The sequence below is a fragment of the Gobio gobio genome, assembly GCF_949357685.1.
Source record: "Gobio gobio genome assembly, chromosome: 21".
Lineage (NCBI taxonomy): Eukaryota > Metazoa > Chordata > Actinopteri > Cypriniformes > Gobionidae > Gobio > Gobio gobio.
The window spans coordinates 4,489,974-4,504,973 of record NC_137117.1 but is presented as its reverse complement, the minus strand read 5'-3'; the positions used below and the strand labels follow the sequence as shown (position 1 = coordinate 4,504,973).

Genomic DNA, 15,000 nt, shown 5'->3' with positions numbered 1-15,000 from the left:
CAGGGTCATGAAGGACCAGTGGAGAACCGGCCACAGGGTCATGAAGGACCAGTGGAGAACCGGCCACAGGGTCATGAAGGACCAGTGGAGAACCGGCCACAGGGTCATGGAGGACCAGTGGAGAACCGGCCACAGGGTCATGGAGGACCAGTGGAGAACCGGCCACAGGGTCATGAAGGACCAGTGGAGAACCGGCCACAGGGTCATGAAGGACCAGTGGAGAACCGGCCACAGGGTCATGGAGGACCAGTGGAGAACCGGCCACAGGGTCATGAAGGACCAGTGGAGAACCGGCCACAGGGTCATGAAGGACCAGTGGAGAACTGGCCACAGGGTCATGGAGGACCAGTGGAGAACCGGCCACAGGGTCATGAAGGACCAGTGGAGAACCGGCCACAGGGTCATGAAGGACCAGTGGAGAACCGGCCACAGGGTCATGAAGGACCAGTGGAGAACCGGCCACAGGGTCATGAAGGACCAGTGGAGAACCGGCCACAGGGTCATGAAGGACCAGTGGAGAACCGGCCACAGGGTCATGGAGGACCAGTGGAGAACCGGCCACAGGGTCATGAAGGACCAGTGGAGAACCGGCCACAGGGTCATGAAGGACCAGTGGAGAACCGGCCACAGGGTCATGAAGGACCAGTGGAGAACCGGCCACAGGGTCATGAAGGACCAGTGGAGAACCGGCCACAGGGTCATGAAGGACCAGTGGAGAACCGGCCACAGGGTCATGGAGGACCAGTGGAGAACCGGCCACAGGGTCATGAAGGACCAGTGGAGAACCGGCCACAGGGTCATGAAGGACCAGTGGAGAACCGGCCACAGGGTCATGAAGGACCAGTGGAGAACCGGCCACAGGGTCATGAAGGACCAGAGGAGAACCGGCCACAGGGTCATGGAGGACCAGTGGAGAACCGGCCACAGGGTCATGGGCGGCCGAGGCTCATTGATGCCCGTGTGGTCGATCAAACAGACGAGCTACTGGAGCTCAAACTGCTCAAGAAGTTAATGCTGGTTCTGATAGAAAGGGCTCAGAATACACAGAGCATCTCAACTTAAAACTGAACTGATCAGTCTTTCTCGAAGCCAAAATAAAGTTGATCTAGATCTGAGTTTCTGGGGTTTGAAGAAACACAAACACACAAGAGACACGAGCAGATAAACAAGACCGAATACTGCTTATCATGTTTCTATTATTTGCCTTTGAATAACACTGAAGTCAGATGTAACGGCTGATTGGTCAATCTCAGGACATGAGAACTCTGCATTTCCTCTAGGAGTGCGTGATCTTTGACCTTCGTTTGTTTACATTAAAGTTTGGTGCCACCCGGATTCCTCAACTAATTTTAAATGTTTATTTATGGATAACGGTTTGATCCTGCAGTAAATATCCTAGTTTTAATCTATTCTGTCACTTATAATAATCTTAATGAGAAATCTTCAAGGTCCAAACTGCAGAGGTTCACATGTGTTTCTCTGGGACTGAAGGGTTTGTTCTGCAGTAATGCTTACAGAAATTTTCTTTTAAAATGAGATCAGAAATCACAAAATGACAGATCTAGTGATGACATGTAGATGGAGAAGAGAAGCGGTCCCAGCACTGAGCCCTGAGGCACTCCAGTAGCTCTAGATGATAGCAGTGATGGGAGAAACCATGTTTCTGAAGGACAGATCTAGTGATGACATGGAGATGGAGAAGAGAAGCGGTCCCAGCACTGAGCCCTGAGGCACTCCAGTAGCTCTAGATGATAGCAGTGATGGAGAAACCATGTTTCTGAAGGACAGATCTAGTGATGACATGGAGATGGAGAAGAGAAGCGGTCCCAGCACTGAGCCCTGAGGCACTCCAGTAGCTCTAGATGATAGCAGTGATGGAGAAACCATGTTTCTGAAGGACCGATCTAGTGATGACATGTAGATGGAGAAGAGAAGCGGTCCCAGCACTGAGTCCTGAGGCACTCCAGTAGCTCTAGATGATAGCAGTGATGGAGAAACCATGTTTCTGAAGGACAGATCTTGTGATGACATGTCGATGGAGAAGAGAAGTGGTCCCAGCACTGAGCCCTGAGGCACTCCAGTAGCTCTAGATGATAGCAGTGATGGAGAAACCATGTTTCTGAAGGACCGATCTAGTGATGACATGTAGATGGAGAAGAGAAGCGGTCCCAGCACTGAGGCACTCCAGTAGCTCTAGATGATAGCAGTGATGGAGAAACCATGTTTCTGAAGGACCGATCTAGTGATGACATGTCGATGGAGAAGAGAAGCGGTCCCAGCACTGAGTCCTGAGGCACTCCAGTAGCTCTAGATGATAGCAGTGATGGAGAAACCATGTTTCTGAAGGACCGATCTAGTGATGACATGTAGATGGAGAAGAGAAGCGGTCCCAGCACTGAGCCCTGAGGCACTCCAGTAGCTCTAGATGATAGCAGTGATGGAGAAACCATGTTTCTGAAGGACAGATCTAGTGATGACATGTCGATGGAGAAGAGAAGCGGTCCCAGCACTGAGCCCTGAGGCACTCCAGTAGCTCTAGATGATAGCAGTGATGGAGAAACCATGTTTCTGAAGGACCGATCTAGTGATGACATGTAGATGGAGAAGAGAAGCGGTCTTAGCACTGAGCCCTGAGGCACTCCAGTAGCTCTAGATGTTCAAGTGTTTTAGGAATGAGTGGAAGAAGGGATACCGGTCTGTAGCAGTAAAAGTGGTGGGTTTAGAGTGTGTTTCTTCAGCAGTGGGGTCACCCGAGCCGGTGTTAATGCTGTTGGAAAGGAACCAGTTTGAAGAGAAGTGTTGAGGATATGAGTGAGTGCAGGAGTAACTGAAGAAGAAGAGATGGCCTGAAGGAGGCGATCAGGGATCGGATCAAGCGGAACGAGTGATTGGGAAGGGTGAGTTTGGAGACTTCTGCCTCCTTCTGTGTGTGTGTGTGTGTGTGTTTGCTGTGATGTGAGGATGAAGTGTTGAGTTAACCTGAACACTGCAGGATTAACGGCTTTATGGGTAATTAGTCAAGAGAGCTGACCAGGCACATTATCAGATTGATAATCACTTAACCTGCTGCACACAAGGTGAACACACACACACACACACACACACACACACACACACACACACACACACACACACACACACACACACACACACACACACACACACACACACACACACACACACACACACACACACACAACACATAATCATAATAAACACATACATGTTAAATACACACATAATGAGACCAGAACTCAAAACACAAGATCTCATGAGAAAACCGATGCTTTTGGTTCTGGTACTTAAACAAACGAGACACGGCTGAGAGTTTCAGAAGTTAAATTGCTCAAAAGAGGCTGTACAAGAACATCTCAATTAAATGGACATGGGAATCTGATGCCATTGACTTCATTCTCTATGGAGTTATGCATATCCCAGCTCATGAGTGCGTGTGTGCGAGTGTGTGTGTGTGTGTGTGTGTGTGAGAGAGAGAGAGAGAGAGAGTGACCCAGTGGCTATCCTGTGTAATCCCAAATCCTACCGTGCCTGTTCGAAATCCTTTCATGGTCCGTGATCGTTTGGGAATACTGAACAAAATTACCACCATTCCGGATTTATCCCAGATGTGCTGCCCTTCAGCGGGAAGAGTGTGAGAGAGAATGAGTTCATGTGTTTGTGGTGATGATGTCAGCGCTGCGCTCAGGTGTGTGAAGGCGGTCAGGTGAGTCAGGACACTTTACACACTCATTTCACACTCCAGTTGAAAACAAAGGGAAAGTAATGGAGTGTGTCGGTTGTTTTTCTGACACACTGAGAGATTTTAAGCACAACAGAAATCCTGTGTTTCTTCTTTTGAACAAATTAACATTCCTCAGTTGAGTTTATTATTTTTTTAATGAAATGACACATTTAATGTAACTACTTTATGGAAAAGAATCTCAGTGTTTTGAACTATATCTGGTCAGTTTATTAATGTTAATGTTGTTCGCTGCAGAGCTGTGTGACGGGCAGGTGGCCTGACCAATCAGCTGCCATGTCTGCGCGAGTGAGGCCTCTGGTCCCGCCCAGATTTCTGGTAGAGGGGGTGGAGCAGGTTACCATGGACACAGAGGATATTATGTGAGCGATGCATTATGGGTGACAGATAATTGGATTATCTCGGATAGAAATCAGTGGCTGGTTAATGATTTCATTTCATTTTTCCCCCGAAGAGAAAAAAAGAACCCAGATGCTGGAACTCACTTCAACACCAACATCAACAATAACAATGAAGAGTGAGTTAATTCACACACACACACACACACACACACACACACACACACACACACACACACACACACACACACACACACACACACACACACACACACACACACACACACACACACACACACACACACACACACACACACACACACACACACACACACACACACACACACATGTTTGTTTTTGTGAAATGTGAGGACATTCCATAGGCGTAATTGTTTTTATACCGTACAAACCGTATTTTCTATCCCCTTACACTGCCCCTAAACCTACCCATCACACACACACACACACACACACACACACACACACACACACACACACACACACACACACACACACACACACACACACACACACACACACACACACACACACACACACACACACACACACACACACACACACACACACACACACACACACACACACACACTGCCACTAAACCTAGCCCTCACAGGAGACTGTGCAGTTCACTTTCTGTGAAAAAAACCTCATTCTGTGATTTATAAGCATTTTGAAAAGTGTGGACATGGGGAACGTCCTCATATTTCTCCCTCTTTTTGTAATACCCATGTCATTATACACATTTGTGTCCTGATATTTCACAAAAACATGCCCACACACACACACACACACACACACACACACACACACACACACACACACACACACACACACACACACACTCACACTCACACTCACTCACATACACACACCCACACACACACACACACACACACACACACACACACACACACACACACACACACACACACACACACTTGCTCTCAACCCCTTTATCTGTATTTGTCTTCATATTTACAGAGAGGAAAAAAAGAAGAAAAAGAAGGAAAAAAAGGAGAAGAAAGAGTAAGATGAGATCTTTTTCAAACATTTATTTCATTCACAGCACCATATGATGATCTAATGTGTGTGTGTGTGTGTGTGTGTGTGTGTGTGTGTGTGTGTGTGTGTGTGTGTGTGTGTGTGTGTGTGTGTTTGTGTGTGTGTGTGTTATTCCAGGAAAAAAGAGAAGAAGGAAAAGAAGGAAAAGAAGAAAAAAGAACAAGAAGAGAAAGAAAAAGAGAAAGAAAAGGAGAAAGAGAAAGAAAAGGAGAAAGAGAAAGAGAAAGAGAAAGAGAAGTAAGAGCAGTCGGTTCATCAGCCGCTCCGGAAGTAAAGACTCCATTCATTTCAACAATAATGTAAAGTCACTGTGAGCTGTGAGGGTTTATGGGATAGTATTAGCTTGAAGCTGTCAGCCTGTTTAACTGAAAAACTACATTACCCATGATGCTATAGAGAAAATCCACCAATCAGAGAGCCCAAACAAGCAAAAAGACATCTCTCGCTCCGCCCACTCCCAGGAATCAATGTGAATGACATAATCAAGCTCTCAAAATACTTCAATATGTGTTTATATACATACACACTGATCAGGTTTCCATATCCCACCAGATCATCTGTGTTATTCACTTCATCGCCTGATCGGTGTGTGTGACTGTGCGTGGGCATTTTTGCTTAAAATATATCGTTGTATATAATCAACATTTTTTAAATGAGTAGTTTTATATTTCTCCCTTGTGCTGTTCGCAGTGCATCATGGGAATTGTAGTTCTTTCCCTGGCTTTAACTCAAAGTCTGTAGTGTTGAAACGCTTGAACCAAGACTTTTCTCTTGGAGAAATGAATGGAGAACCGGCTCCCGGAACCGATGCGCACCGCAGTGTGTGTTCGCTGATCTGACATCTCCACATCTTCTGTTCCAGACCAAAGGAGATTGAGGTTGTGGATCCGGCAGGAAACATGTACTACCATTGGCTGTTCGTGATCACATGTCCTGTGATGTATAACTGGGTCCTCATCATAGCGAGGTGCGTCACAAACACTCTGGCGTGGTATAGGGCGGTACCAAATCATTTCCACATATTTAGATTATATTTATTATAAATATGTGGAGGGAGTTGGTCGTCGGAGAAATCTGAAGGGTTATAATGAGATTTGTGATGAACTTGAATATTTGCCGAGTTCACTGCACGATTTACCCTCGGGTTTTGACCAATGCCTAGTCTCCGCCTCAGACTGGCTGAAGGTCTGATGCGTACGGCACACTTATCAGGGAACACTTCAGCAGTTTGGAAGTCGTCATCTGATTGTTTGACTTCTACAATGTGAGACTACAGACATTTTCCTCTTTGCACAGTAATCATTTGATAGGAATTAGACTCCACTGAAACTGCCTCATCGACACGGCATCCTCAATAAACCCGTCTCCGGCGTGATGACTTCGATATTCCGTTTTACTATGACCTCTGACCTGTAAAGTTTCCAGAATAATAATCATACGCTGTTTGTTAATTGGCCAGAGGAGAACTGCCCCCCCGACTGAGCCTGGTTTCTCCAAGGTTTATTTTCCTCCATTCTGCTCCTGATGGGGTTTTGGTTTCCTTGCCACTGTTGCCTCTGGCTTGGCTTGCTCAGTCGGGGACACTAAATATTCAACTAAATATCCAAATAAATCTAATTATTAAACTAAATTACTGATCTAAAGCCCACACTGTCACTGTATGATAATTGAAATGAGCTGATGACATCGCCGTTTTCTCCAGAACAGCTGTACAGCTGAATAAAATTTTGTTGCGTTATTGTCCTGTTTAACACTGTGAAGCTGCTTTGAAACAATCTGCATTTTTAAAAGCGCTATATAAATAAAGCTGACTTGACTTAAAAGGATAGTTCACACAAAAATGAAAATTCGCCCATCATTTACTCTCCCTCAGCTCATCCGAGGTGTGAATGACTCTTCTTTCAGCCGAATAAAATCTGAGTTATATTACTAAAGTCCAGGCTAATCCAAGCATTAGAATTTGATTCATAGTTGTTCTGTTTTTGAAGTCCATAAAAAGTGCATCTGTCCGTCATATAACTGCTCCACGCGGCTCTGGGGTGTTAATAAAGGCCTTCTGAAGCGAATCGACGTGTTTGTGTAAGAAAAATATCCATATTTTAAACTTGATCAAGTAAACTTTCGACAGACCGCCTTCCCTGTTCAATTTATGGAGAAAGTGTTGAAAGTTCCCCTGCGGATGGAAAGACTAACGCGACCAGGTCATGACGTCACGAACGCATCTTCAGTTTCACTTTCGACACTTTTCCACAGAAGGCGGTCGGCCGAAAGTTTACTTGATAAAGTTTTAAATATGAATATTTTTCTTACTCAAACGCATCGATTTGCTTCAGAAGGCCTTTGTTAACACCCCAGAGCCGCGTGGAGCAGTTATATGATGGACAGATGCACTTTTTATGGACTTCAAAAACAGAACAACTATGAATCAAATTCTAATGCTTGGATTAGCCTGGACTTTAGTAATATAACTCAGATTTTATTCGTCTGAAAGAAGAATGTCAAACACACCTCGGATGACTTGGGGGTGAGTAAATGATGGGCGAATTTTCATTTTTGGGTGAACTATCCCTTTAACATGTTGATGAAATGACCCAGCATGTTTAAGAGGGTACTTTCGGCTTGTCGCGATCCCTCGTGCAGTGTGAACTCAGCATTATCAGGACCTCCGCTTGACTCTCTCTGTCTCTCTCAGAGCTTGCTTTGAGGAATTGCAGACGGACTACCTGATGTACTGGTTCTTTTTGGATTTCTTATCCGATGTGGTGTATCTGTGTGACATGGTGTTCCGGACCCGGACAGGTGAGTCCCATCTCCTTCCCCACACACACACCGGTCCACACCGAACGCGGAGCGCGCTGAACGCTGTGTGTGTTTGCAGGGTATCTGGAGCAGGGTCTCTTGGTGAAAGATGAGAAGAAGCTCCGCGATCGCTACACGCAGAGCCTCCAGTTCAAACTGGACCTGGCCTCAATGGTTCCCACTGATGTTTTCTACTTGTACTTTGGGGTGAGGTTCCCGGAGATCCGAATGAACAAGCTCCTGAGGGTCAACCGCTTGTTCGAGTTCTTCCAGCGCACCGAAACACGGACTAACTTTCCCAACGTGTTCCGCATCTCCAACCTCGTCATGTACATCGTGATCATCATCCACTGGAACGCCTGCATGTATTACTCCTTCTCCAAGGCCATCGGCTTCGGGACGGACGCCTTCGTGTACCCGGACACCACGGACCCGGAGTTCGGCCGGTTGGTGAGGAAGTACGCGTACAGCATGTACTGGTCCACCCTCACCCTCACCACCATCGGCGAAACTCCACCGCCCGTCAAGAACTCAGAGTACTTCTTCGTGGTAACGGACTTCCTGGTGGGCGTGCTGATCTTCGCCACCATCGTCGGAAACGTCGGCTCGATGATCACGAACGCAAACGCGGCACGGGCGGATTTCCAGGCTCGCATCGATGCCATCAAACAGTACATGAGCTTCCGAAAGGTCACCAAAGACCTGGAGAAACGGGTCATCAAGTGGTTCGACTACTTGTGGACCAACAAGAAAGCAGTTGACGAGAGAGAGGTCCTGAAGTACCTGCCGGACAAGCTGAGGGCGGAGATCGCTATAAACGTGCACCTGGACACTCTGAAGAAAGTGCGCATCTTCGCCGATTGCGAGGCCGGGCTGCTGGTGGAGCTGGTGCTGAAGCTCCAGCCGCAGGTCTACAGCCCCGGAGACTACATCTGCAAGAAGGGCGACATCGGCCGCGAGATGTACATCATCAAAGAGGGGAAGCTGGCCGTGGTGGCGGATGACGGAGTCACGCAGTTCGTGGTGCTCAGTGATGGCAGCTACTTCGGAGAGATCAGCATCCTCAACATCAAGGGCAGCAGGGCGGGCAATCGCAGAACCGCCAACATCCGCAGCATTGGCTACTCGGACCTCTTCTGCCTGTCCAAAGACGACCTGATGGAGGCACTGACCGAGTATCCGGATGCCAAGGCCATGCTGGAGGAGAAGGGGCGACAAATCCTCATGAAGGTATGAGAGCAATGCCCTGAAGCTTTTCCTCAAAACTCAACGCCCCAATCCCGGCACAATGGAGACTTGCTCTCATGTTCACGTCCAGCTGTTCACCCATGGGAGTCTGGTCTGAACACCACTGACCAACACACACCTGCTCTAAAGTCAATACACTCTAAAAAAAAAGGGGTTCTATTATACCCCTTTTCCACCAAAGCAGAGCCAGAGCTAGATCGGAGCCAGAGCCTAGTTTCAAATCGGTTCTTTGTGTTTCCACACCCAAAGCCCCAGCTCCGAGCCAGGAGAAGTGGTTCTTAAGTAGCACTGAAACATTGCTGGGCTAGAACAGGGCTAGAAGTAAGAACCGATTCCGTCAGGCGCTGGGGGCGGAGTCAACAAGACCAACACACACTTGAGATCCGCCATTGTGAAATAGCAGCTAATGGAGCTAACAGCTGCTGCTCGTTTGTAAACTCCGTCTATACAAATTACGGCGAACTGCATGAATGCGTTGGATTCGCTGTGTTTTCGTTGTGTTTTGATGCCGATGTAGGATCGTAAAGCCATGTGAATCAATAGTAACGCAACGTTTGCATTGTTGATGGAAGGCTTGTTCGCTGCGGTGCTGTGCAGAGACCGATCGCCGTATGATAACGAGTCCAGCGAGAGCACATGACTCCTTATGCTTTTGATTCACTCATGCAGGTTTTTTTAAAAATATCATACGTGGATCGGTCTGCGCAGCGCCGATGCATCTCGAACAAGCCTGGTGTGTGTGTGTTTCCGCTGCTCAGGGTTGCCAGGTTTTCACAACAAATCCCGCCCAATTGCTACTCAAAACAAGCCCAATCGCGTTTCAGGGGGGCTTCCCCGGTAAAAATCACATTTGGGGCGTAAAATATGTGTTTTTTTTGGCATGGTTGCCTACTAACATTCGCATTATTGCATATCACATAATTGGGGTTGCTTCAACCCGCGGACATGAAAAACAGCCCGCGGCAACAGTGATGAAGTAGCCCAACTTGGCAACACTGCCGCTGCCTCGCTAGCGTTGCTGAGAGAGATGAGACGTATAGTGACGTAAGACCTGGCTCTGTTGTGGCTCTCAGAAGGTGGAAAAGCAAATGGTTCTTAGAAGCTCCTCAGTCGAACCAACTATGAACTGGGACTAGCTCTGGCTCTGAACTAGCTCTAGCACTGCCTTGTACCCCTTTTCCACCAAGGCAGTGCTAGAGCTAGTTCAGAGCCAGAGCTAGTCCCAGTTCATAGTTGGTTCGACTGAGGAGCTTCTAAGAACCGGTTTGCTTTTCCACATGAGAGCCACAACAGAGCCATGTCTTACGTCACTGTATACGCCTTATCTCTCTCAGCAACGCTAGCGAGGCAGCGACAATGTTGCCAAGTCTGTGGTTTTGCCGCGGGCTGTTTTTTCATGTCCGCGGGATGAAGCGACCCCAATTATGTGATATTTAGCCCCGGGAATGCGAATTTTAGTGCCAAAAAACACATATTTTACCCCCAAATGTGATTTTTACTGGGGAAGCCCCCCTGAAACGCGATTGGGCTTGTTTTGAGTAGCAATTGGGCCGGTTTGTTGTGAAAACCTGGCAACCCTGAGCAGCGGGAAACACACACACACCAGGCTTGTTCGAGATGCATCGTCACTGCGCAGACCGATGCACGTATGATATAAAAAAAAACGCATGTGAATCAAAAGCATAAGGAGTCGTGTGCTCTCGCTGGACTCGTTATCATACGGCGATCGGTCTCTGCACAGCACCGCAGCAAACAAGCCTTCCATCAACAAAGCAAACGTTGCGTTACTATTCATTCACATGGCTTTACGATCCTACATCGGCATCAAAACACAACGCAAACACAGCGAATCCAACGCATTCATGTAGTTCGCCGTAATTTGTATAGACGGAGATTACAAACGAGCAGCAGCTGTTAGCTCCATTAGCTGCTATTTCAACAATGGCGGATCTCAAGTGTGTGTTGGTCTTGTTGACTCCGCCCCCAGCGCCTGACGTAATCTGTTCTTACTTCTAGCCCTGTTCTAGCCCAGCAATGTTTTGGTGCTACTTAAGAACCACTTTTCCTGGCTCGGAGCTGGGGCTTTGAGTGTGGAAACACAAAGAACCGATTTGAAACTAGGCTCTGGCTCCGATCTAGCTCTGGCTCTGCTTTGGTGGAAAAGGGGTATATGGCACCTAAAATGGTTCTTGGCTCGTAATCTTAGGGGAACCTTTTTTAGTGCTATATAGCACCAATTTTGGTGCTTCAGTGGTTCTTCAGCGGTGCTATATAGCACCTTAGTCAAAGAACTGGGGAAGAACCTCTGAAGAACCTCTGAAGAACCACTGAAACACCAAAATTGGTGCTATATAGCACTAAAAAAGGTTCCCCTATGATTACGAGCCAAGAACCATTTTTGGTGCCATATAGAACCTTTTTTTTTAGAGTGTAGTGCAGTATGTGTGTGTTATTCAAAGGGATCCCCTGGGGTTAAGACGTGTATGGCGTAATATAACATAAATGATGTCTCTCACTGAAATATGTCGTAGAAAACCCATGAAAGATCTGCGTTATTTAAAAACTCCATTATATATTTGGACAATAGGCGGCTCCATTTTGTTTGTGTTCTATGTCGATGACGTGGAATGGTTGCACTCGGCAATCAACTGGCTCTACCCGCAGCTAATCTTACCACAACACAACTCGAAAAGTGTTTCAGAGTTAAACAAAACCAATCGATTGCTTTGTAATTGCATTTAACACACTCTCAAACACATGTGCACACACACACACACACACACACACACACACACCAACAGATCGCCGCCTGTGCACATTATTATACATACAGGGACGCACAGCAACACACACACACACACACACACACACACACACACACACACACACACACACACACACACACACACACTGCCCCTGCCCCTAAACCTACCCATCACACACACACACACACACACACACACTGCCCCTGCCCCTAAACCTACCCATCACACACACACACACACACACACACACACACACACACACACACACACACACACACACACACTGCCCCTGCCCCTGCCCCTAAACCTACCCATCACACACACACACACACACACACACACACACACACACACACACACACACACACACACACACACACACACACACACACACTGCCCCTAAACCTAACCCTCACAGGAGACTGTGCAGTTCACTTTCTGTGAAAAAAACTCATTCTGTGATTTATAAGCATTTTGAAAAGTGAGGACATGGGGAACGTCCTCATATTTCACCCTCTTTTTGTAATACCCATGTCATTATACACATTTGTGTCCTGATATTTCACAAAAACATTCCCACACACACACACCCTGGAGAAGCGTTCAGTCTCTCCTCATGTCAACAGTGAATCCTCTCATGGAGCAGCACATACACACACACACAGGGACGCAGCACACACACACACACACACACACACACACACACACACACACACACACACACACACACACACACACACACACACACACACACACACACACACACACACACACACACACACACACACACACACACACACACACACACACACACACACACACTCCTCTCTGGAGAAGCGTTCAGTCTCTCCTCATGTCAACAGTGAATCCTCTCATCGCGCATCACAACTGGCTTTTAAAGGGAAAGGGAGATGAGGCTCTGATTGGTTTATTGCTTGTTGCGCCCCAAACACACCCACGACTCATTAAGAGACGAGGCTCAGCCCTTCTGGACCATGAGTCGGAGCGCTGACCGTTTATCCCGTCGTTAAACTAGAAGAAGTGCTAACCCTAGCCCTAGCCCTAGCCCTAGCCCTAGCCCTAGCCCTAGCCCTAGCCCTAGCTCCTCAGACTGATGTGCTCACAGTAACCCCTGATGCTCAGGACACTTCACTGGCTTGAGTAGGACCAACTTAAATCAGACAAGTAAGCTCTGATATGAGTACTAGCACTTTCCTTTGAGTTCACAGCACTCAAGTAAACTGAACTCTGTCATTGTTTTGAGTTGTGTGAACTCATTTCCTTTAGTTTAGACGAACTATTAACTGTTAGCAAGTTGGAATTTTCTGAATTAGTTTGCAAAATATCTCTAATTCTCATTCAACCTTTTTGAGTTCTGACAACTCATTAGGGTGTTGCTCTACTCAATACTCAGAATAACGAGTTCATTATCTAAATCTGTTGATCGCGTGTTGGAGGATCAGGGTTTGTGATGACCAGAGCTCTTTGACTTTATCCACAGGACAATCTTCTGGATCTGGAGCTGGCCAAGCAAGGGCCCGACCCCAAAGACATGGAGGAGAAGGTGGTGAAGATCGGCGGTGTGGTGGAGGAGCTCCAGACCCGCTACGCCCGCCTGCTGGCCGAACACGAGGCTGCGCAGGGAAAACTGAAGAAGAGAGTCACCAAACTGGAGAAGAAGATCCCAGAGTCCAGCGCACAGATAGAGGAGGAACACACACACTAGACCATCTGAGAGTGTGTGTGTGTGTGTGTGTGTGTGTGAAGATCCCAGAGTCCAGCGCACAGATAGAGGAGGAGCACACACACTAGACCATCTGAGAGAGAGAGAGAGTGTGTGTGTGTGTGTGTGTGTGTGAGTGTGTGTGAAGATCCCAGAGTCCAGCGCACAGATAGAGGAGGAGCACACACACTAGACCATCTGAGAGAGTGTGTGTGTGTGTGTGAAGATCCCAGAGTCCAGCGCACAGATAGAGGAGGAACACACACACTAGACCATCTGAGAGAGAGTGTGTGTGTGTGTGTGTGTGTGTGTGTGTGTGTGAAGATCCCAGAGTCCAGCGCACAGATAGAGGAGGAGCACACACACTAGATCATCTGAGAGTGTGTGTGTGTGTGTGTGTGTGTGTGTGAAGATCCCAGAGTCCAGCGCACAGATAGAGGAGGAACACACACACTAGATCATCTGAGAGAGTGTGTGTGTGTGTGTGTGTGTGAAGATCCCAGAGTCCAGCGCACAGATAGAGGAGGAGCACACACACTAGACCATCTGAGAGAGAGTGTGTGTGTGTGTGTGTGTGTGTGAAGATCCCAGAGTCCAGCGCACAGATAGAGGAGGAACACACACACTAGATCATCTGAGAGTGTGTGTGTGTGTGTGTGTGTGTGTGTGTGTGTGAAGATCCCAGAGTCCAGCGCACAGATAGAGGAGGAACACACACACTAGACCATCTGAGAGTGTGTGTGTGTGTGTGTGTGTGTGAAGATCCCAGAGTCCAGCGCACAGATAGAGGAGGAGCACACACACTAGATCATCTGAGAGTGTGTGTGTGTGTGTGTGTGTGTGTGTGTGTGTGAAGATCCCAGAGTCCAGAGCACAGATAGAGGAGGAGCACACACACTAGACCATCTGAGAGAGAGAGAGTGTGTGTGTGTGTGTGTGTGAAGATCCCAGAGTCCAGCGCACAGATAGAGGAGGAACACACACACTAGACCATCTGAGAGTGTGTGTGTGTGTGTGTGTGTGTGTGAAGATCCCAGAGTCCAGCGCACAGATAGAGGAGGAACACACACACTAGACCATCTGAGAGAGAGTGTGTGTGTGTGTGTGTGTGTGTGTGTGAAGATCCCAGAGTCCAGCGCACAGATAGAGGAGGAGCACACACACTAGACCATCTGAGAGAGAGTGTGTGTGTGTGTGTGTGTGTGTGTGTGTGAAGATCCCAGAGTCCAGCGCACAGATAGAGGAGGAGCACACACACTAGATCATCTGAGAGTGTGTGTGTGTGTG

General features: G+C 47.6%; 1 protein-coding gene across 1 annotated transcript in view; it reads left to right on the top strand.

Annotated features, from left to right (window-relative positions):
• Positions 1–3,097: 3,097 nt before the first annotated feature.
• The window catches only part of cnga1b (cyclic nucleotide gated channel subunit alpha 1b), a 12,026-nt gene continuing 123 nt past the window's right edge, over positions 3,098–15,000 (top strand). The window contains exons 1-9 of the mRNA XM_079802678.1: positions 3,098–3,721; positions 3,995–4,119; positions 4,212–4,274; positions 5,098–5,142; positions 5,296–5,415; positions 6,041–6,145; positions 7,871–7,977; positions 8,057–9,207; positions 13,492–15,000. The exon at positions 13,492–15,000 is cut by the window's right edge and continues 123 nt beyond it. Coding sequence (XP_079658804.1) covers positions 4,034–4,119; positions 4,212–4,274; positions 5,098–5,142; positions 5,296–5,415; positions 6,041–6,145; positions 7,871–7,977; positions 8,057–9,207; positions 13,492–13,716 — 1,902 coding nt within the window. The 5' untranslated portion in view covers positions 3,098–3,721; positions 3,995–4,033 and the 3' untranslated portion in view covers positions 13,717–15,000. The remainder of the gene's footprint in view (positions 3,722–3,994; positions 4,120–4,211; positions 4,275–5,097; positions 5,143–5,295; positions 5,416–6,040; positions 6,146–7,870; positions 7,978–8,056; positions 9,208–13,491) is intronic.